Raw genomic sequence first — 21,113 nt, 5'->3', positions numbered from 1 at the left:
TGTCAGTATTTTTACTCCAGCCATTCTGAAAACACTCATCTTTTTATCTGCACTGGATGAAAAAGTCTTTTCAGAGAAACTGTCAGACCTCCAGGGTTTGACTGTGAACAGAGACCTGAAGGAGGCACAACTTTGTTTTTACCACATAATCACCACCAACATGTTTTCCCACCTCCGTCTGGGAGGCCTGGCCATGATGGGGAGAAAAACACTCAACATTGTTTTAAAGCGAGAATGTTAGCCTGTTAGCCTAAAAGTTGTCGTTTATGATACATAAGGACTCATAAATACAACAAAAATCCTATATCTTTATTGTATTTTTACCCAGGTTTTACTGTCGCCATTGTTTCAGCTGCAGGATGCTGTAACTGCAGGGTCGGTTATAACGCTCCTGACCGAAGCCTTTAATCAAATCACAGGCAAACTGCCTCAAAGTTTTCATGAGAAATCTGGTGAAACAAACTAAATAATCGGCTTATGATGTACTGCTTGTTGTTGCCATCAGCAGGATCTGAAACCATTAGCTAGATCACCATAGGCATGAGCTAACTCCATTAGCATGAGCTAACTCCATTAGCATGAGCTAACTCCATTAGCAGAAGCTAACTCCATTAGCATGAGCTAACTGCATTAGCATGAGCTAACTCCATTAGCATGAGCTAACTCCATTAGCAGAAGCTAACTCCATTAGCATGAGCTAACTGCATTAGCATGAGCTAACTCCATTAGCATGAGCTAACTCCATTAGCAGAAGCTAACTCCATTAGCATGAACTAACTGCATTAGCATGAGCTAACTCCATTAGCATGAGCTAACTCCATTAGCAGAAGCTAACTCCATTAGCAGAAGCTAACTCCATTAGCATGAGCTAACTGCATTAGCATGAGCTAACTCCATTAGCAGAAGCTAACTCCATTAGCATGAGCTAACTCCATTAGCATGAGCTAACTCTATTAGCATGAGGTAACTCCATTAGCATGAGCTAACGTGGAATCTAATATTGAGATGATTAACAGATGTTTAAAGTGAGTCTTTGTAACATCGTTCTGAGAAAATGCTTCGATTAGGATGCTAACTGATGCTAACCGATGCTAACTGATGCTAACAGCTTCAGTTAGAAACTGGAGCTTTCTGACCTTCAGTGTCTGTGAGGCGACATGGACTGGAGGAGGAAACTACTTTGCTCTTCATTTTGTTTTTGTTCATATCAGAAACTGGAGCTTCCTACCTTCCTGTTAGCATTTCCCAGCAGCTCCTTTTTCTGTTGATTTTCTTCAACTGAATTTTACTCACTGCGCTGAAATGACTGTTCTGGCTCCGCTAGCGCTTAGCATGCGTCATCTACCCATGAAGCATTGCAGCGTAAACAACATGGTGGAGTCAGTGTCGTTGCATTTTATTTAAATGCTTAGAAATGAAACAAGCTTCTGTATTTTCACTGTGTTGTTTTTTAATTGTCTCTCAAATAAAGCCTTTTGTTTCGACTCCTTTTGAAGCCATGATGGGGATCAATACTGATCGGTGTGATTGGATTCATCAGCAGCAGCAGGATTCCTGTATTTGTGGGTGGACTATAGGTCAGAGGTCACCCACCCCGCCCTGCGTCTCGCTCTGGTTCCTCCTGCTGGTGACGTTCGATTGAGCCGCGGATCAGAGAGCCAGTTTACCAGAGCGGCCGGTGTTGATCCGGTATTGATCCGACCCGTTATGAAGTCCACTCAGTGCTGACCTGTAGGAGCCGCAGTCGCCCAGGCGGCTGTCAGGCAGGACAGGCGCAGATAAAGGAAGGTAATAACACGGCTGGAGAGCAGAGAGGCCTGAGAGCTGCAGCGCGGCGATAACCGGACACAACCGGACGGTTTTATTTACGGCCCGGCTGCTGACCGTCTGAACCGAGTCCATCTGGATGAAACGGCCGGTTCAGATACTTTATCTACCAAAGGCTCCTCCTCAGTGGATCCCAACAGAAACACGATTCAGGCATTAAACTGCAGGACATTTTAAACAGGTGAAAAATATGCAGATTTACGGTTTTACTGTCATTATGATGACATCATAACATCATATTATATATATGTTGACATCATAACGTCAAATATGAATTTAGATCTGGACAGATGGAAACTGGCCTCAGTGTCGTCTGCAGATTGTCTGGCCTCTCAGGACTCTGATGTCAGACTTTTTCTCCTTTTGTCGGCCATCTGGAAGCGTTGTGAACGGCTGAATATGGCAGCATGAACATTGTCCTGCACAGTAAATGTCCCAATAAATGCTTCACAGTGTGACTGCAGCTCTGATGCAGCCTGCAAGAAAACAACTGACTGGATGTCAAATCTGAATCCACAGCAGTAAAAATGAAATGAAAAACTTTACATTTACTCGTCCAGGTGCAGAAAATATGATTCTGGGATTGTCTGGGAATCTTTATGGAAAAATGAATCGACTTTCTTGTTCTTTCAGGAATTTCTGATTCTTGAAACTAGAGTTTAAAAACTCAATTTTAAGTCTAAAAATGAAGTTTTCTTTAAATGATTAAATAATGTTTGTTGTTTCAGTTTTCAGGTTGGAGTTTTACTGAAACCAAGTCACACCTGTTCATTTCCACAGGTAAACTTTGATGTGGAAGATGCACCAGAACGTCTTGAATAACTGGAAATAAATCCAGGTTTTATTTATCCTCCATTTTTATTAAATGTGAACCGGATCAGATGTTTGACGGCCTGGTGGAACCAGGTGGATCCGACCCAAATCCAGGGCAGGAAAACGGCACAAACTGAGCCGATGAATTCATGTCACTTTGCATTAAATCCCATTTCTGTGCGGCAAAGTGCTGCATAATAAATGAGGCTCAGAAGTGTCTCATTATGGCTGATTAAACCAACGTCGGCAGTAAAAGCTTCTTCATCAGGCCAAACATCTCAGCCTCTGATGAGAATCTGTTGGGTTGGAGCCGCCTGGCAGTAAATGATGCTGACAGCTGCTGCAGCGCCGCCGCCGCCACCGCGGCGTGACCGCTGGCTGCCTGGATACCAGAACCGAACGGAGAAACTGTTGAATCGGGTCAGAACTGTGAGGCTCTGCAGCTGAAGTCTCGTCGTTTCTCAGCAAACAAACTTCAAACCTGAACTTTCAATGTTCATCTCATAACTTGAAGTTATATTGGATGTTATTGAGCATCTGGATTAAGATTAAACATGGAGGTGATTTAATCCCAGGTTAGCAAACATCCAGAGACGGAGCTCAGAGTTTCTGTCTGCCATGAAGATGCAGCTGGACGGCTCACCGTTAATGATGAAGATGATGAAGATGAATGAACCACAGAACTGTCAAGAGACATCGATCACCGATCAATACAGCCAATCAGAGAGTTTACCCGGACTGGCTGAGCGTCAGGCTGAGTTTAAATGCTGCAGGAGGAACGAAGGCGACGCTGAGATGAGACGACGTCTGAGAACCTGTTTCTGTCTGCAGAGGATCAGAAATGACAGAAATATAACCGAGACACACAGAAACACGCTGATCGCACCTCAAGCTGCTTCTTTCCACACACAAAGAAAGACAGAAGTGGAGTTTAATACTCGGCTAATGAAGCTGCTCCCGTCGCCGCAGAAGCATCTGAATAAACCTGGATGTGACGTTTAACGCCAACCAGTGGCGCAAAAAGTGGGTATGCAGGGTATGCAACGCATAGGGGCGCAGCACCAGAGGGGGCGCCAAAACCCCGTCTGGAGGGGGCGGCACACCGATGTTCTCCCATACACTTCAGCGCGCCTTACCTCGCGCACATAACGAGGTAAATGTAGCGAGTTTTACCTTTCACGTATCGTCGCCTCGGGGGGTGGGGGGGTGTTGAGTGAGCGTCGCTCCTTCACCCTGACGTTCCTTCCCTGGGGGGAGGGGGGCGCCGATCTATGTTTTCGCATCCACCTGAATAATGTGTAGTTGCGCCACTGACGCCAACATCTGAGTCCCTCATTCCAATAACTGCTTGACTGTCAGAGCGGCTCGCATGCCGAGTGCTTTTCCCAGGAACGTGGCGGAGAGGAAAACCTGGGAGAAACGTCAGGCGTGGGAGGACAGCTGCAGCCGGAGCCATTGTTCAGAAGCATAATGAGAGCAGCTGCTTTTAAAGTCTGAACAAACCGGGAGATCAGGCAGAGCTGAACGATGATGAGCTGCAGAGCGCCATGACATCCTGTCAGCTTCCCTCAGAGTCAGAGAACATCCTGCATCCTGAGCTCAGAGGTTCATCCAACGGGAGGCAGACAGGCACCGGATCCACCAAGAACCAGACAGGAGCAACAAAACCTCCCGATTTCTGCTCCAAACGCAGCCGAGCGTCTCCAGGAAATGTTGGTTTCTCTGCATGAAACGCAACAAGTAGAAAACTATCCACGTCCGTCTGAACTAAATGATTTATTCATGGTTTATCTGAGGGAGGATGCAGATTATCTGCAGAACGATTGTTTCTGTGGACTTTAACTCATTTGGTTTTACTCACATTTCAGCCACTGAGATCCCAGCTTTGACAGTGAAACCAGAGCAGAAGCCAAGTCTCTATTTGTAATAGTTGTGCAAATTAATATTCTGCACAAATAAAACAGGCTTCAGTATTTAAGCATCTTAACTTTTAACTGTATCAATTGTTTTAACAGACTAACAATGTTTTGTCTCTACAAACCTGAAAAAGTTAAATGTTCCTTACTACTGCGTCTCTAAGCTCCATTACGTTCTCACAGAAGATCATAACAATATGGTTTCTCTGGTTTTTCAAATAATCAATAGAGATGAAAATTTTACAAATAAAGAGACCAAAAAATACGTTTTGAACCGTTTTGAAATGTGCAAAATACAATCATTTCAAAGTGAATTCAGTCCTTCTGCTGTTTCTCAGCTTCCCTAACACACATCCACAAAGTCCGCTAGCATTAGCATCAATTAGCCTTCAGAAAAACGTCCCTAATCAGAACCAGCATCACGTGACTCACTAATTACTCACCATTCAATAACCTCTTCAACTCTAAAAACTAAACAATATTTATGCATCAAAATACATTTTACTGACCTGTGATACAGAAAAGACACAAGTTTAGCTTTCATTAGCATCCAACAGGAAGGCTTCTTCTTCTTCTGTGTCCAACAGTCTCTATGCGACAGGCGCCCCCTAGCGGTTATACGTGGAATCACACAGAATAAGTGAAATAACTGAAAAACTTCCTACGATGAGAAAACAAGGGTATAAATAAATAATGTTGAGTTGCCTATCTATCTATCTATCTATCTATCTATCTATCTATCTATCTTTGATTCAGGTGAAACTTCCCCAGTTAACCAGCAGGAGGCGCTGTTGGTTTGCCATTTTCAACACTGTCTGATTTCTGAAGCTGTTAGTGATGAAGTCCAAAGAATCAAGAACTCCAACGAGTTATGATTAATTACAGAGGAATTATTACACATTATCATGAACATTTCAGTGTATTTTACCGTTGTTCTGCTGTCAGGTTGTTCTTTTTACAGCTGCCAGAATATTGGAGCTTTTCATCCATTAATTCACACAGAGCTGCAGGAGGTGAGAGACATTTTCAACCCACTCACGTCTTTTCTGTTCTCCGAGTTCCTGGAAGCTGCAGGAAGCTGAGCATAAATCCAAAAACATTCACAGAACAAGAAGCTGGAGGAGGGAAGGTGACATGAGATGTGGAGCTTATCTGGGAGGAAACAAACAGCAGAAGGTGGATTTATTCTGAATCAGCTCAGTAAAATCTGCTTTAAGTTTCTTTGTGTTTCAGGGATCTGAAACGTGCGTCGTGCCGGGGTTTACTGGTTTGATCCCTGCTTTAAAAAACGGCCCCAGCAGGACGGGCTCAACTACTAATTAAAGAGTCAAAAATCCATCAAATCAGCCAGAAACCCTGGAAGCTGAGCAGCAGTTAGTCTGAAGTTACTCCCTCCAGCTGCAGGCTGGGATTCCTGCAGATCTTTGGAAAATCGGCTGGAGCTTCCTGACGGGGCTGAGCAGCAAAATAAATCTGGACCTGCTGGTTCACAGAAACATCTTGCACCAGATATTCAACAACTGCAGCCATGTCTGAAAAGTAGTTTTGTTCTTTTGAAGCAAGGATGGAAATGAGAGCAAACAGCCAGACGACTAACAGGAAGTTGGTGCTGAAGCCTCTTCCTGCCTGGATGATTCACAGGTCAGAGTTCAGCTTCTCAGATGAACTGAGAGGGAGAAAATCAGACATGGACCAGAACCGTCTCACATTGACTGTTCATTATTATCCTGGATTCTGCTGAGGCTCAGTGAAAATCCGTTTGGTTCCGGAGGAACAGCAACAAGATGGCCGCCATGTTCGGCAGCAAACATGGAGGACGCTCAAACAGGAAGAGGTTGGAACAAGCTGTAGCTCCGTCACTTCCTGTCGTGTAGATTCCATCACATCCATGGGATTAAAGAGGAGAAAGTTGGTGAGGCAGAAAGGAAAAGTTCTGCCTGCGGTAAACTGGGTCATCCAGAACCGTCATCTGGTCCTAATTATTCCCTCTGTTCTCCTCCAGGTCGGCTCCAAAGCTGCTTCCTCGGTTCCCTTCATCCGACCTCTCAGCGACGGATCAGTGAATCGTTTGAACGGTTTGAGCAGATCACATGTTGGGTTTTCCACAGCGGGCCGAACCGAGCCGACGTTTCAGAACTTCAGAGGAAACATCCGACAGAACTGATCAGAAATCAGATTATTGAGATTAAAGCTGACTTTTTAAATCTGTTTTTAGCTGCATCTCAGTGAAAACTACAAACCAGAGGCTGATGTTTCACTCCTGAGGTTTATCAGTTCATATTCCTGTCAAAGAAAGAGAAAAATCACCAAAAGGCCTTTTTCTAATAACTATATAAACTTTTTTACCACAGAAATGCTCCTCAGATTATTTAATCTGATTAATATTAATAAATAACAGGATCAATAACTGGACTGATGTGAAGCTTCTGGTCACAGATGTCTGGGAAGGAAGGAAACTAGGAAGGAAACTAGGAAGGAAACGGAAGAGCCTCATTTAGCCGGATGTGCTGTGAGGTGGCGCCACCTTGTGGACATGTGGAAAATTACTGGTCATAAATCAAAACTCAGCCCATTTTCACAACAAATCTGGTGTAGAGGAATTTTACAAACAGCAAATAAAGGAAATGGGAGAGAAGTAGAAGAAAAAAGGCGAGGAAAGGTGAGATCATCATAACTTCAGAACAAACTGATGTCATTCAGGTGAATGAAGTTAAAGTTTCATCCATTTTCTCTGGTTAGGTTAAGGACAGAAGGTTGTACCTCCTGACGCTCCAGCAGCAGAACCAGAACCAGAGCCTGGTTCTGAAATGAGTCTCTGCTGTTCTGGAGGTGATTCTAAACCCAGAAGCTCTAATGCTGCTGTTGACGTGTGTTTGGGGCGTCGCCTGCTGCATTATGGGTATTTAACGGGACTTTCTTGGAATTGATTTGAACTAAGAGACCAAATGATCAGAATCTGAAATAATCTTGATCTGTTTCTCTGTGAGCAGACAGGAAGACAGAAAAACCTCCTGGTGTGGATCAAACGCCCTGCAGCCTTTATGTAGAAATGACTAACAGGAAGTGATGAAACATCTGCAGGAGGCGTGACCTTCTGACTCAGTTTGACCCCAGAACATCGTCCAGGTTTGATTCTCCCTGCAGGCGGCGCCTCATCAGACGGACCAGGAGACGTTGGATCAGTTTAATGTTGACAACCAGACAGTCGAGGCTTCATGTGAGGCTGACCGACACCGGGCCCCAGACAGACCCGGCACAGCAGCAGCAGATCAGGAGCTCTACTGCTTCTCGCCATCCTGAAGGCAGGAGAAGCAGCCGGTTTGGTTCAACTCGGTTTCAGACAACAGAACTGGTCTCTGGAGCTTTTAGTTTGAAATGAAAGAACCTGTTGATCTCAGAAAACTGAAACTGTTTCTGTGTTTCTCCTTCATCTGCTGCTTCCACAGGATCAAATCCTAAAGAATAATCGATTATTCTAACAATAACTTGGATTAAATTGGCACTTAAGCCATTTGATGCAGTATTAGAAAAGGAGGTAGCTCAGATTGAAACCTGTTGTAGATGTTGAACTACAGGAAAATCTCCTAAAATCTCAATTTCTTATTGCATTCATGATCAAAAACATTTCCTTTTCGGGTTGTGGGAGTGGAGAGCTGCAGACTGGAAGAGTGAAGAGACGTCTCTTCTGATGAGATGTCTCCTCTGATGTCTCTTCTGATGAGACGTCTCCCCCGAAGAGATGTCTCCACTGATGCGTCTTCAGCCCAGGAGCATCAGAGGTTTAAGACCAAACAGCTTCTCCTCCTCTCAGGTTTTCAGCTGAATGAAGCCAACGGCTTCAGTCAGGGTCGAGTTTTCAGGGTCGGGTTTTCAGGGTCAGGGTTTCAGGGTCGGGTTTTCAGGGTCGGGTTTTCAGGGTCAGGTTTTCAGGGTCAGGTTTTCAGGGTCAGGTTTTCAGGGTCGGGTTTTCAGGGTCGGGTTTTCAGGGTCGGGGTTTCAGGGTCAGGTTTTCAGGGTCGGGTTTTCAGGGTCGAGTTTTCAGGGTCGGGTTTTCAGGGTCGGGTTTTCAGGGTCGAGTTTTCAGGGTCGGGTTTTCAGGGTCGGGTTTTCAGGGTCAGGGTTTCAGGGTCAGGTTTTCAGGGTCGGGTTTTCAGGGTCGAGTTTTCAGGGTCGGGTTTTCAGGGTCGAGTTTTCAGGGTCAGGTTTTCAGGGTCGGGTTTTCAGAGTCGGGTTTTCAGGGTCAGGTTTTCAGGGTCGGGTTTTCAGGGTCGGGTTTTCCGGGTCAAGTTTTCAGGGTCGGGTTTTCAGGGTCGGGTTTTGGCTCATTTGAAGCTTCTTGGTTTCCTGTTGATGTGAAAGAAGAGATGGACGGCGGCTCAGAACCAAACGTCTCATCTGGACGCCTTCAGGTCGTCTCCGTTTGGATTTTCACCCAACTGGGAGGAAACCAAAGATGGATGGATGATGAATGATCCCAGCTGGATGTCTGATTGCTGCTCATTCATTCAGATTGTGAACTAGAGGCATTAAAGCTGCAGCTTGGATCTGGTAGTTCACCTCAGGTCGCCTCCCTCCTTCCACATGAGTGGAGGTTGGGAGTTCAGGGCCTCTCCTGTGTTTTCTGTTCTGGGTGGGTTTGTTTACGGCTCTGGGATCCATCTGGGATCAGCCGGAAAACTGTTATCTCAACTGTGTGTGGGACTCTCACCATCTGATCCCGCGTTACCTCCGAGGAAAACAGGGAGATTTTCCACTGCAGCTTCAGCGGCTCGGCCTTTAAAGCATGATTACGCAACAGAACATGCAGGGAAGTACGTCTGATCGTTTTACAGAAACATGTTTGATCAGAAAAGCTGCTCAGGATCAGGAGAGAAAAGACACGAAAACAAGAAATATGGAAAAAACGGAAAGGAAATCACCTCTGAACAGCTGCAGGTTTCAGTGGCTCATTTCTGCGGCTGCATTTAATAATCTCTTCACAAATCAAAGACCAGGACGTTCAGATTAGAGTCAGAATGGAGAGTTTGGACAACAAATGTCTGTTTTTGTTGCAGAAAAGTAACAACTTTACACACAAAACGCTCCGTCCTCCTCCTGGGGAGGAATGTGAGAGGACAGCTCCTGAACCATAAACAGATGTGTAATAAAGGAGCTGTGATTCAACGACGCAGCGGGAATTTAAACCAATAAAATAATCCAGATGAAGCTCCAAACTGGCGGCAGTTCTCACCCAGCCATAAACAGATGAAATGTTTCCTGTTTGTTTATTCAGCCAGTAAAAGCTGGGAATATTTCCAGATCATTCCCAGTCGTCTCCCTGGAGCCGAAAGTGACTTCCAGACGCGGGACGTCCATCGTGGGAGACATTTTGGACAGAAAGACAGCGGTCATCTTAATCAGGCCTAACAGGAGCTCAGTATTAACTCTGGTTTCCTCTCATCAAAACGATTCTAACAGATCTGGGAGCAAATGTACAGATTTGAACCTTCATGGACAGAACAGCTGTTTCTTTGGGTCATTTTGGATTTTTAATTTCACGTTGATTTAAGATGCACCGTCCTCGTATTTATTCAGTCCAGGAAAAACGAGCTGAACTTTTCTCACTTCATCCTGAAGGACAGGCTTGGTTGTCAGGCCCCTTCTGTCCCGTTCAGACATTAATACATGGAAAATAACTTCACCTTTCAGTAAATACATTTAAATGTTTAAAGATGTAAGCAGGATTTTTTTTAAAACAGTGAACATGCAAAAACATTACAAAGCAGAAAACATCAAAATATAAGTAACTGAATAAATATTTTCCAACATGATTATAATTTTAGTCTGGTAAAAGAAACGTTGCTCCTGGATTATAAGTAAATTATATTTTCACGTTTTAAAATAAAGCAGCCTGATAATTGCAACCACTTTGCATAATCTTAAAATGTTGCACGTTTTATAACTAATTTAAAAAAACATTTTTTCCTCTTGTTGGTTTATTTAACTGCTGCAGAGTCAAACAACCTTCATGTTTGTGGATGGAGATAACGAGCTCTGCAGCTTCCTCCGACTCATCCTTCCTCAAGTGGGTTGAGCTCAGATTTCCTACAGTCCGCGAAGGCGCCACCGAGCTCATTCATTGTTGAACGAAGCGGACGGACTGGAGACGCCGAACCGCACCGAGCAGCTGCTAGAAGAACCCAAAAGACCCGGTTTCCCCGCTGTAAGTCGGCCCAAGTCGTTTAAATGTCGGTTCGGTTGGGTTTCTGAGCCGTCTGGAGCCGCTGCTGCCCCGCTGCGGTCCTCTCCGCACGGTGCGGCGTTCAGCGGCGCAGTTTCCGGGTTTTGCCGCCTTTGTGCACACGGCACCGGACTGGTGCGGAGCGCACAAAACCAACGTGTTTCTGTTTACCTCCGCTGTGTGAGTGGGTCCGGAGTGGGACACCGACACGCGTGGCCGCTGAACACGGTGTTTAATACGGTTCAGTGGTTACATTTCACCGGCAGGCTGCGGTCCAGACTGGGCGGCAGCACGAGGCCTGATTCCGGGCCGCAGCCACCTGGAACATCCCGTCTGTCAGCATCCAGAGCGGGAAAGCCCAGTCCGGGCTGATGGCATGGGGGGGCAACCCGGTAAAAACACGGTTTATTTCAACAAGTGACCGCCTTATTTTACTTTAATTACCTCTAATATCAGCAATAGTAACATTAATTTCGTTCTACAATAATAATCCGGAAAGACTCGGGGCTCTCATTTTCTTTTTGGCCAAACTCCGTTCAGAAAAACAAACATTTTAATATTTCTTTGCCACACATTTGAGGAGCGGTGTATTTTTTTGCCACAGTATTTATTAAAAGCTCCTTTTTAATTCGGCTCATCTTCTAGAAAACCCTGAACCTGATTTTGTGCTGATCCTCATCTTTTCCCTCTGTCTATTTATAAACTCCAGTGACCAACTTAACAGGATTTCCAGAGGAAATGTTGCTTTTAGACTAATCTGATGCTTAAGTACCGCGACATGCGGCTCCCTTTGTGCAACACTGAGCCTGTTGGGCTTCACTATAACTGCCACTTATCATCACCATCAACTTCTTTAAAGACACACATTTATATGAGCAAAATAATAAAGAATAAAATCCATTAGCTGGTCCTTTTGTTGGTAAATATTTAGGCTGATTAAATGTTAAAGATGTGGACTCTAAGAGCCGCAGCGTTCCCCTTTGGCCTCAGTCAGCCTGTTTCACTTCCTTCCTCTGAAACTGTTTTAAAGGTTAGAAGGTGATTAATTTGGTGGTTTTTGGTCTGAAGTGTGAAAACAAGCAGCTTTAAGAAGCTGATTCATCCTCTGGTAACATTTTGGACATGTTTGACCTGCTCATTCTGCTCAGAAACCCTCAATTTTCCAGTTTTTCTGTCTTCCGGTGATCCAGACGTGACGTTTTGTCCCAGCAGAGATGCTGACTGACCAGATGGCGGCAGCCATCTTGGCTGCGACGCTCTGCTTCGCTGCCAGCTGCGTTTGGGCGGCGGCGGACTGTTCGCCGTCCCCCACCGAGGCCTCCGGCGGCGCCCGGCTCCTGACCGCGGTGGTGGACGCCCAGAGGGCCGAGCGGGCCCGAAGGCAACACCTGGAGGCGCTGTTCCACAGGTGAGTTGGTGCTTTCAGCGAGAAGAAACGAAACGGGGAGAGGAAAGTGTTCATGGTTATAAAAACTCACATTTATGGTTCAGAACATGCAGCCACAGCTAAACTAACTAAACTGCTGAAGATTTTCCTGACACTTTTTCCTTCCACTCAACTTTCTATGACCTTAATGGTTTTAATTAATCATTTTTTTAGTAATCAATGATTTTTACGATTAATCAGATATTTTTAGTTTTTCATCTTAAGTGATATTAAAATTTTGTTTAGCAGGTAAAACATAAAAAATACTAATTTTGCATTATTGATTTATCACATTTTGTTAATAAAATGAATTATAAAGAATCTAGAAACTAAACTGTCCTTCAGAAAAAGTTTTATTTGAAACCAAAACACCTGAGAGAAACTTTATCACCCAGTTTGTTATTGATATTGTTTTAATTTATCATGTGATCAACTGATTTATTGGTTATTGTGAATATTTGACTTGTTTAAAGTTGCGCCTAAGAAACTGATCATTAATATTGTTAATATATTGAGAGAGTTTGATCCTCCATGCAGATACGGAGAGAACGGCTCCATCTCTCTGGACGGCCTGAAGCGTCTGCTGCAGAGCGTCGGCCTCGACCGGATCCGGAACGTCATGGTGAAGCACCGGGAGCAAGCCGGCCACCACCATGACCACCACCACCACCATCATCATCATCATCACAGACACCCGGCCGCCGACCAGAACAGAACCGAGGACCTGCAGCAAACCCCGCCCACTGTGTCTGCGGCGCCGGGTCGGGGCGGCAGAACCGCCGACGGCGCCGGGTTGTTGGTGAAAACCCAGAAGAGAAGCTTGGCTGGAGAAGGAGCGGTCGCCACGGCGACGGCGGCTAAAAGCGAGCCAGTGGAGCATCGTGATGAACTGGACCAGGATCATCTGGAGGAGGAAGAGGTCCGACTGACACGGGGAGAGGTTCTAGTTGGTGTAGATCTATGAGAACCATGGTGGAACGTGTGTCCTTTAACTCCAGCTGCTCCTCCTTCAGGTTTTCTGGGGGAAACTGGAATAAATAAAGAGAAACGAGCTGAAAACAGAAATATTCAGGATTTTAATTCAGCCGTCAGTTTGGATCAAAGTTCGTCTCTCAGGAACTCCTGATCCGTCATGGAGCTTCTTTAGAAATGTTAGCCGCTACACGTTTAGCATTGAGATGCTATTTCATGCTAGCATAGCGCCACTGCTATGCTAACTCCTTTTAGCACAACTTTAACACAACAGCAGTCTTTTCCAGCGTCCAATCAGATCGCTTGAAGCAGAAATTAACCCCGACTGGCTTCAGATGCAGCTGTGATGGTCTAAATTAAGACTGACTGAGTTTTGGTATTTCCTGCAGTGCCTGAACGCCTCGGCTCTCCTCCTCTCACACGGCATGTCCCAGGAAGGAGGCGTCGCCCCGGGAGACTTCTCCTTCCTGTGCCCCGCCCTCCTGCACCAGATCGACAGCGGGGCGTGTCTCCTCCACGGCGACGCCTCCCGACACCAAGACACGGGTAGGAAAGTCGGGCTGCAGGTTTTCCTCCACCGTCATCAGAGAAAACATCTGGAAATGTTGGTTCATCTGGATTAACAGGCTCTAATCTGAAACCTCGTCATGTCGGCGGCTAATCGCTTCATCAGCAGTTTCTGCTTCTGTTCATGGAAGATAATTATTTGACCAAACAAGTTTGATTTGTTGCTTCTTTTTTTTTTATGGAAAGAAATCTGATTCGACATTATTGCAAACAAGAACTCTTCAAAAACTAAAGTTTTAAATAAATCCAAATATAAAAATGTTAAAACCTTCTGAATAAAAAGTATTTTTGAAGAGTAACGTTTGTACCTGCTCCACACTGACCAATAGGAAAGCCGTTGCCAACGGCGACGTGGATGATGCAGCTCCTTCACAGGAAGCTCCGCCCCCAAAGCTGTGGACTGTAATCTGTGAAATAAGATTAGAAAATAATTTATAAAACTCAAATTTAAAAAATAAAATCTGAAAATTTTAAAGTTTATTGACGTTTCAGAATCTTATTATTTCAAAATGCTCAACACATTAACGTTATTATTGGATATAATCCGTCTGCTGTGTTTTATTTATCTCTCTGTATTTTTAGGACTTAAACACCACAGACATTCACACGGTCACCATGGAAACCACGACCACAGCCACGCCACCCATAACCACAGCGAGCCCAGCGGCGGGGAAAACGGCAAACGCATCGCAACAGGTGAGCTGGTTCAGGCTGGGAGGTCAAAGGTCAACGTTCAGCGGTGGAACGGTGAAACGTGTTTCCTTTAACTTCCTGTTTTCTCTTCAGTGTCTCTGGTTCCTGCTAACCGTCGTCTCCTCCACTCCGTCAAACAGAAAACCTCATAAAATTCACCAAAAATCACAAATTCTTCAGGTTTTAAACTGATGGATCATTTTAAATGTATCATTTACCAAAACATTAAAGTCTTTTGTTGTTTTTCACCTTTAAATAAATGCTAATGCTAACCTGCTGCTCCAGCCTCGGCCCGACGAAGCAGAGAATCGCTGAGCTGAAGTTCTGCCTCTCGACGGCTCGTCGTCCCGGTTCTGGTTCCTGACGCTCTGCTCTGTTGCAGCCTGGGTCGGCGGCTTCGTCTCCATCACCATCATCAGCGCGCTGTCCCTGGTGGGCGTCCTCCTCATCCCGCTCATGAGCAGAGTCTTCTTCAAGTTCCTGCTCAGCTTCCTGGTGGCGCTGGCCGTGGGAACGCTGAGCGGCGACGCCTTCCTGCACCTCATTCCACACGTGAGTCGGAGACACTTTGTGTACATCAACATCAACTCCTGACTCCATCAGTCGGGAGTTTTTCCTTCCACTAAATCTCCTCTCTGTGCTGATCTGAGTGGAGCAGCCGCAGCATCGCTGAGGCGTTTTGTTTCCGTCTCTTCAGTCCCACGGGAACCACGACCACTACAACCACCTGGACGACCACAACGACCTTCACCCCGACGAGGAGAACATGGACGGCGTGTGGAAGGGCCTGACGGCTCTGGGCGGAGTCTACGTCATGTTCCTGATCGAACACTTCCTGACGCTGGGAAAAATGTACAAAGACAAGAAGCAGAAGGTTGGAGACGAAGCTTTGATGTTTTCTGTTGATTCACATTTTATTTAAAAACTCGACACAGAAAGAAGCAGCAGGAAAATTACATCCGTCGCTATGGCAACGATATCTGCTGATTAATGCAGCAGGAAGGAGTTTAAATGTTTAGTTCAACCAGCAGATGGCGCCACATGCAGCTTTTTCAACAAAACTGAATTTAACATTTACAGTCTGTCCTTATGAAGTAAATATTGAAACTAAACACGTCATAATTATTTTATTCTCATAATATTATGACTTTATTTTTATCTTATTGTGACTTTATTCTCATGACTTGTTGTAATTTAACAGTTTTTCACATCCTGTCACATAAACACACCGACTTCCTGTTGATGTGGAGCCTCAGTGTTTATGGAACATGGAGGTTCTGGTTCTGTTGGTTCTGTTGGTTCTGATGTTCATGTTGGTTTTCCTGTCAGGTCCAGAAGAAGTGGGACCAGACGGACAAATCGGACCCGGAGACGCAGCCGTCTCTGGGGGAGAGCGAGCTGAAGCCAAGCGAAGGTGAGAGTCCCTTCTGGTCTGGTTCTGATCCTGTTCTGGTCTGATCCGGTTCTGGTCTGGTCCGGTTCTGATCCGACCCAACTCGCTCCTCTCAGACGCTTCCTCTCCATCTGCTCTTCCTCCACCAGACGCGGAGCCGAACGGCGCCGGTGCGTTCGGCGAGCTCCCCGGCGGCGTGACGGAGGAGGAGCAGGTGATGCTGACGCCGCAGGTTTCCGTGGTAACGCAGCAGACGTACGGCCGGCCCGCGGGGGACGGCGGCGGCTCCGGATACTCGGCCGAGGACTGCGAGAACAAATGCCACTCCCACTTCCACGACACGGTGGGCCAGGCGGACAGCCTGCACCACCATCACCATGACTACCACCACATCCTGCACCACCACCACTCCCAGAACCACCACCCCCACAGCCACTCCCAATCCTACTCCGAGGAGCACTTCCAGCAGGCCGGCATCGCCTCGCTGGCCTGGATGGTCATCATGGGCGACGGCCTGCACAACTTCAGCGACGGCCTCGCCATCGGTGAGCCGCCGTCGCCACGGAAACGGCCCGGGAAGCCGCCGGTGGGCGTGGCCTGACGGGGTGTCTGTGTGTCTGCAGGAGCCGCCTTCAGCGAGAGTCTGTCCAGCGGACTGAGCACATCGGTGGCCGTTTTCTGCCACGAGCTGCCGCACGAGCTGGGTGAGGCAGTGAGGAGTTTTATTATAGAAACATAGAAATACCAACATAGAAAGACCAACATGGAAATACCAACATAGAAGTACCAACATAGAAGTACCAACATAGAAGTACCAACATAGAAGTACCAACATAGAAGTACCAACATAGAAGTACCAACATATAAAGACCAACACAGAAATACCAACATAGAAGTACCAACATGGAAAGACCAACACAGAAATACCAACATAGAAGTACCAACATGGAAAGACCAACATAGAAATACCAACATAGAAGTACCAACATGGAAAGACCAACATAGAAGTACCAACATAGAAAGACCAACATAGAAGTACCAACATAGAAGTACCAACATAGAAGTACCAACATAGAAGTACCAACATAGAAGTACCAACATAGAAAGACCAACACAGAAAGACCAACATAGAAGTACCAACATAGAAGTACCAACATAGAAAGACCAACACAGAAATACCAACATAGAAGTACCAACATGGAAAGACCAACATAGAAGTACCAACACAGAAATACCAACATAGAAATACCAACATAGAAGTACCAACATGGAAAGACCAACATAGAAGTACCAACATGGAAAGACCAACATAGAAAGACCAACATAGAAATACCAACATAGAAAGACCAACATAGAAGTACCAACATAGAAGTACCAACATGGAAAGACCAACATAGAAAGACCAACATAGAAATTCAGCCACTGTCAGCAGATTGGTGAAAGAATCAGACGTCTCCATGTGACTGAAGTCATGAAGAATCGTTTTTGAATGGAAATATTTAAAAAGATCAACATCTGTGGTTCTATTGTTTTACCTCTACGTCTGTCTCTTTCCCTCCAGGTGACTTTGCGGTGCTGCTGAAGGCGGGCATGACGGTTCGCCAGGCCATCCTCTACAACGTTCTGTCGGCCATGACGGCGTACGTCGGCTTGGTGACGGGCATTCTGGTTGGCCACTACGCTGAAAACGTTTCCACCTGGATCTTCGCCCTGACGGCCGGACTCTTCCTGTACGTGGCGCTGGTGGACATGGTGAGTTGGACCGAACCGTCTCTGGGGGACGGAACCGACTCTGGGGGACGGAACCGACTGTGGGGGACGGAACCGTCTGTGGGGGACGGAACCGACTCTGGAGGACGGAACCGACTGTGGGGGACGGAACCGACTGTGGGGGACGGAACCGTCTGTGGGGGACGGAACCGTCTGTGGGGGACGGAACCGACTCTGGAGGACGGAACCGACTGTGGGGGACGGAACCGACTGTGGGGGACGGAACCGTCTGTGGGGGACGGAACCGGCTCTGGGGGACCGAACTGTCTGTGGGGGACGGAACCGGCTGTGGGGGAGGGAACCGACTGTGGGGGACCGAACCGTCTGTGGGGGACGGAACCGTCTCTGGAGGACGGAACCGTCTGTGGGGGACGGAACCGTCTGTGGGGGACGGAACCGACTCTGGGGGACGGAACCGTCTGTGGGGGACGGAACCGTCTGTGGGGGACGGAACCGTCTGTGGGGGACGGAACCGTCTGTGGGGGACGGAACCGACTCTGGAGGACGGAACCGACTCTGGGGGACGGAACCGTCTGTGGGGGACGGAACCGTCTGTGGGGACGGAACCGTCTGTGGGGGACGGAACCGACTCTGGAGGACGGAACCGACTCTGGGGGACGGAACCGTCTGTGGGGGACGGAACCGACTCTGGAGGACGGAACCGTCTCATGTCTTCATCAGCAGAGCTTCATGCTCTAACTGCAGTTTGGTCATAAAGTTCAATCTAACGTTTGATTAACAGCCTAAATTTATAAAATATTTTCATTCAGCCCGTTTTCTTCGCTCCGCCTGATTCGTTGCTGCTTCGCTGCTTCAGGTGCCGGAGATGCTGCACAACGACGCCGGCGACCACGGCTTCAGCCACTGGGGCTTCTTCCTGCTGCAGAACGCCGGCATCCTGCTGGGCTTCTGCATCATGCTGCTCATCGCGCTGTTCGAGCACAAGATCCGGCTGGACCTGGGGTACTGACCCGCACCGCACTGCATGCTGGGAGGGAACCTGGAGGGAGCCTGGAGGAAGCCTGGAGGGAACCTGGAGGGAGCCTGGAGGGAGCCTGGAGCCGCTCAGCCGGGTTCACAGGTGGAAACTGTCTGGAGTTTCTTTCACTGTGAACATTAATTTTCTCTCTGAACTTCATCTGTTGGGTCAATTAGTTTAGTTTTTATATAATTTTCCTGTTTTTCTCAGTGAAACCTGATCAATGTTACAAAGCTGAACTTTCCAAACCTCAGTTAGTTCCTCTTAAAGCTGTGACTCTGTATAAAAGCTGACAGGAAGCAGAAGGTGGTTCATGTTGAGTCTGGTGTTACTTTTGTTTCTTTTTTAAACTAAAGCTGGTTCTGTTCATTCATTCTTCTGCAGTTTGTTGTTCATGTTGAATTTGTTTCTCGTCACTCCGTCTGGAATAAAAATTAAATTTCCCCAAACAGGAAATAAACCCTGAAATAAAAATGATTTAAAGAGACAGAAGCACCACCAGGCGGTGCGTTCAGGAGCTGAAGGAGTTTTTAGACTCCACACGTTTTCCTCTAATTCATCTGTTGCAGCTTTTAAAGCTGTTTTATTAAATAATTCCTGAAACGTTTGGACTGAACCGGAGAGAAAACGGATCCAGTTACAGGAAAAGTCCTGAACCAGAGCTGTTGAAATGCTTTTATTTTGAAGGAAAGACGCTGATTTGGGTTTAAATCTTCAGGTTCTGGTTCCTGTTGGTTTAGTTTTAGGTGAAAGTTTGAAGCCAGTTTGTTTCTGTTGTATATTTTATTGTTTTGGTTTATAAAATGAAGATGGATGCTGGTTATGAATCGATCATTAAAGCTGAGATTTCTCTGACTTTCCCAAACAGCCAAACTGTGAATTTTCATCCAATCAGCATCAAACTGTTTTATTATGAAGCTAAAATAAGCTTCATGTTTGCTCTGCTCTCATTGGACCATTTTTCTGCTTCAAGCATCGAAGAAAAACATCTTTTATTTATTTTATTTGTATTTTAATGCACAAACCTACATTATATTCCTCTGTTTGTGCAGATAAAAGTTGTAGAAATGTTGTTCATCAGACTTCAGGCCGGATGAGAATCTGCTGTTTCTATGGTTACAGGTTGAAGATGGCAGCTGATGGAAAACAGGTTTTAATTCTCTTCTGTTCAGGATGAAGAGCAGCAGAAACTGATTCCTCTGAAGTTCAAAGTTTCCTCTCTGGATCCAACATGTGCAGAAAATGTTAAACTGTAAATATTTATGTTTCTGATGTTTGTGTAAACAGTCTGCATTATGTTTCACTGACACAAACCTGCTGCAGAAACATGGAGAAACAATTAAAGGTTTGGGAAACGAGAGAAAAATAAAATCCATCAAAGATGAAATCTGATGTTTTGGTTTTTATTTATTAATTCAGATGGATTATATACTACTCAAAAAAATAAAGGGAACACTTAAACAACACAATATAACTCCAAGACCCTCGTCGGGTCAATCAGTGTTGCTTCCTAAGTGGACAGTTTGATTTCACAGAAGTTTGATTTACTTGCAGTTATATTGTGTTGTTTAAATGTTCCCTTTATTTTTTGAGCCGTATATATGCAGTTTTATGTTTTTATTTAAATTTCTTCTGTTCATGTATGTCATGCATTTGCATTGTATAGTTTTTATTTTGACGTTTGTGGACCATGAAGTATACATCTATACCTATTTATATAAAAATTGACTAAATGCTTTTTTTTAACAGGTGAACAGTTTTACTTATTTCTTCTTTCTACACTCAAGTTTTAACATTGAACATTAAAGACACAGAGACAAAACTAATTATTTATTTAGTTCAAGTCAAACATATAGACTTATATTTTCTTTAGATCTTTTCACATAAAGATAATTTTACTGACATTTTGTTGCAGATGTTTTCAGGTCAAATTACAGAAACTGACAATTTAAGCTAATTAAGAACTGATTTGTATATTTTATGCAAAAGTTTAACACATTTTTACTTGAAAACCATCTTGATCATTAGACTTAGAATTAGCATCCAGAAGTAGACTGACAGAAAATCTGTTTTATAAACTAAATTACATCATGTATTAGATTAAAGAAAGAATAACTGAACCCAAAATGATCTTAGCAAATAAGATAAAACTTAAAAAGCATAAACCCAGATATTACCAACCCAGCCATCTATAAACCCAAACAGCTTTAATACTTTGACTATAAACTACATGAAGTCAACTGAGAAGATTATCAGCCTAAATATCTGAATAATAGTGATTGTTTAAAATATGAAAATATGTTAGAAATAATGTTGGTACTTTTGTATTTCAGGCATTTCAGTCAAAATCAACAACAAATACTTAAACTTGAGCATAAAAAAACATTTCTGCTTTGGGAACAATTCTAGTTGAAATAATTTTAATTTATTCGTTCTAACTGTTCCAACATATCCAGACCTGCTGATATTCTGAATATCAAAAAAATAAATTTTCCTCAACATTTGCTTTCCTCCTCCTTCTGTCTGCCAACAGAAAG

The 21,113-nt window shown here is 45.1% G+C and overlaps 1 protein-coding gene and 1 long non-coding RNA gene across 2 annotated transcripts; one reads left to right on the top strand and one right to left on the bottom strand.

Annotated features, from left to right (window-relative positions):
- The first annotated feature begins 10,887 nt into the window (after positions 1-10,887).
- Positions 10,888-19,963, top strand: slc39a6 (solute carrier family 39 member 6). The gene is made up of 12 exons (XM_008434757.3): positions 10,888-11,168; positions 11,989-12,184; positions 12,740-13,121; positions 13,564-13,720; positions 14,324-14,437; positions 14,817-14,986; positions 15,132-15,308; positions 15,764-15,848; positions 15,977-16,372; positions 16,451-16,531; positions 17,389-17,579; positions 18,415-19,963. Exons 1-12 carry the CDS (start codon positions 11,153-11,155, stop codon positions 18,565-18,567), a joined length of 2,118 nt encoding a protein of 705 aa, XP_008432979.2. The 5' UTR covers positions 10,888-11,152; the 3' UTR covers positions 18,568-19,963.
- LOC145548152 (uncharacterized) lies at positions 12,533-14,330 on the bottom strand. Its single transcript, XR_014084444.1, has 2 exons — positions 14,050-14,330; positions 12,533-13,230 (listed from the first exon to the last, which is right to left on the bottom strand). It is a non-coding gene; the product is annotated as an uncharacterized LOC145548152 (long non-coding RNA).
- Positions 19,964-21,113: the final 1,150 nt, after the last annotated feature.

The sequence above is a fragment of the Poecilia reticulata genome, chromosome 17, assembly GCF_904066995.2.
Source record: "Poecilia reticulata chromosome 17, P_reticulata-male-v2, whole genome shotgun sequence".
Classification (NCBI taxonomy): Eukaryota; Metazoa; Chordata; class Actinopteri; order Cyprinodontiformes; family Poeciliidae; genus Poecilia; species Poecilia reticulata.
The sequence above is the reverse complement of the archived record's forward strand: the minus strand, read 5'-3'. Positions and strand labels throughout refer to the sequence as shown.

Coding starts and splice junctions, on each gene's coding strand:
- slc39a6 (XM_008434757.3), top strand. Junction 13,721..14,323: donor CTCCCGACACCAAGACACGG/GTAGGAAAGTCG, acceptor CTGTATTTTTAG/GACTTAAACACCACAGACAT. Junction 15,309..15,763: donor ACAAAGACAAGAAGCAGAAG/GTTGGAGACGAA, acceptor TTTTCCTGTCAG/GTCCAGAAGAAGTGGGACCA.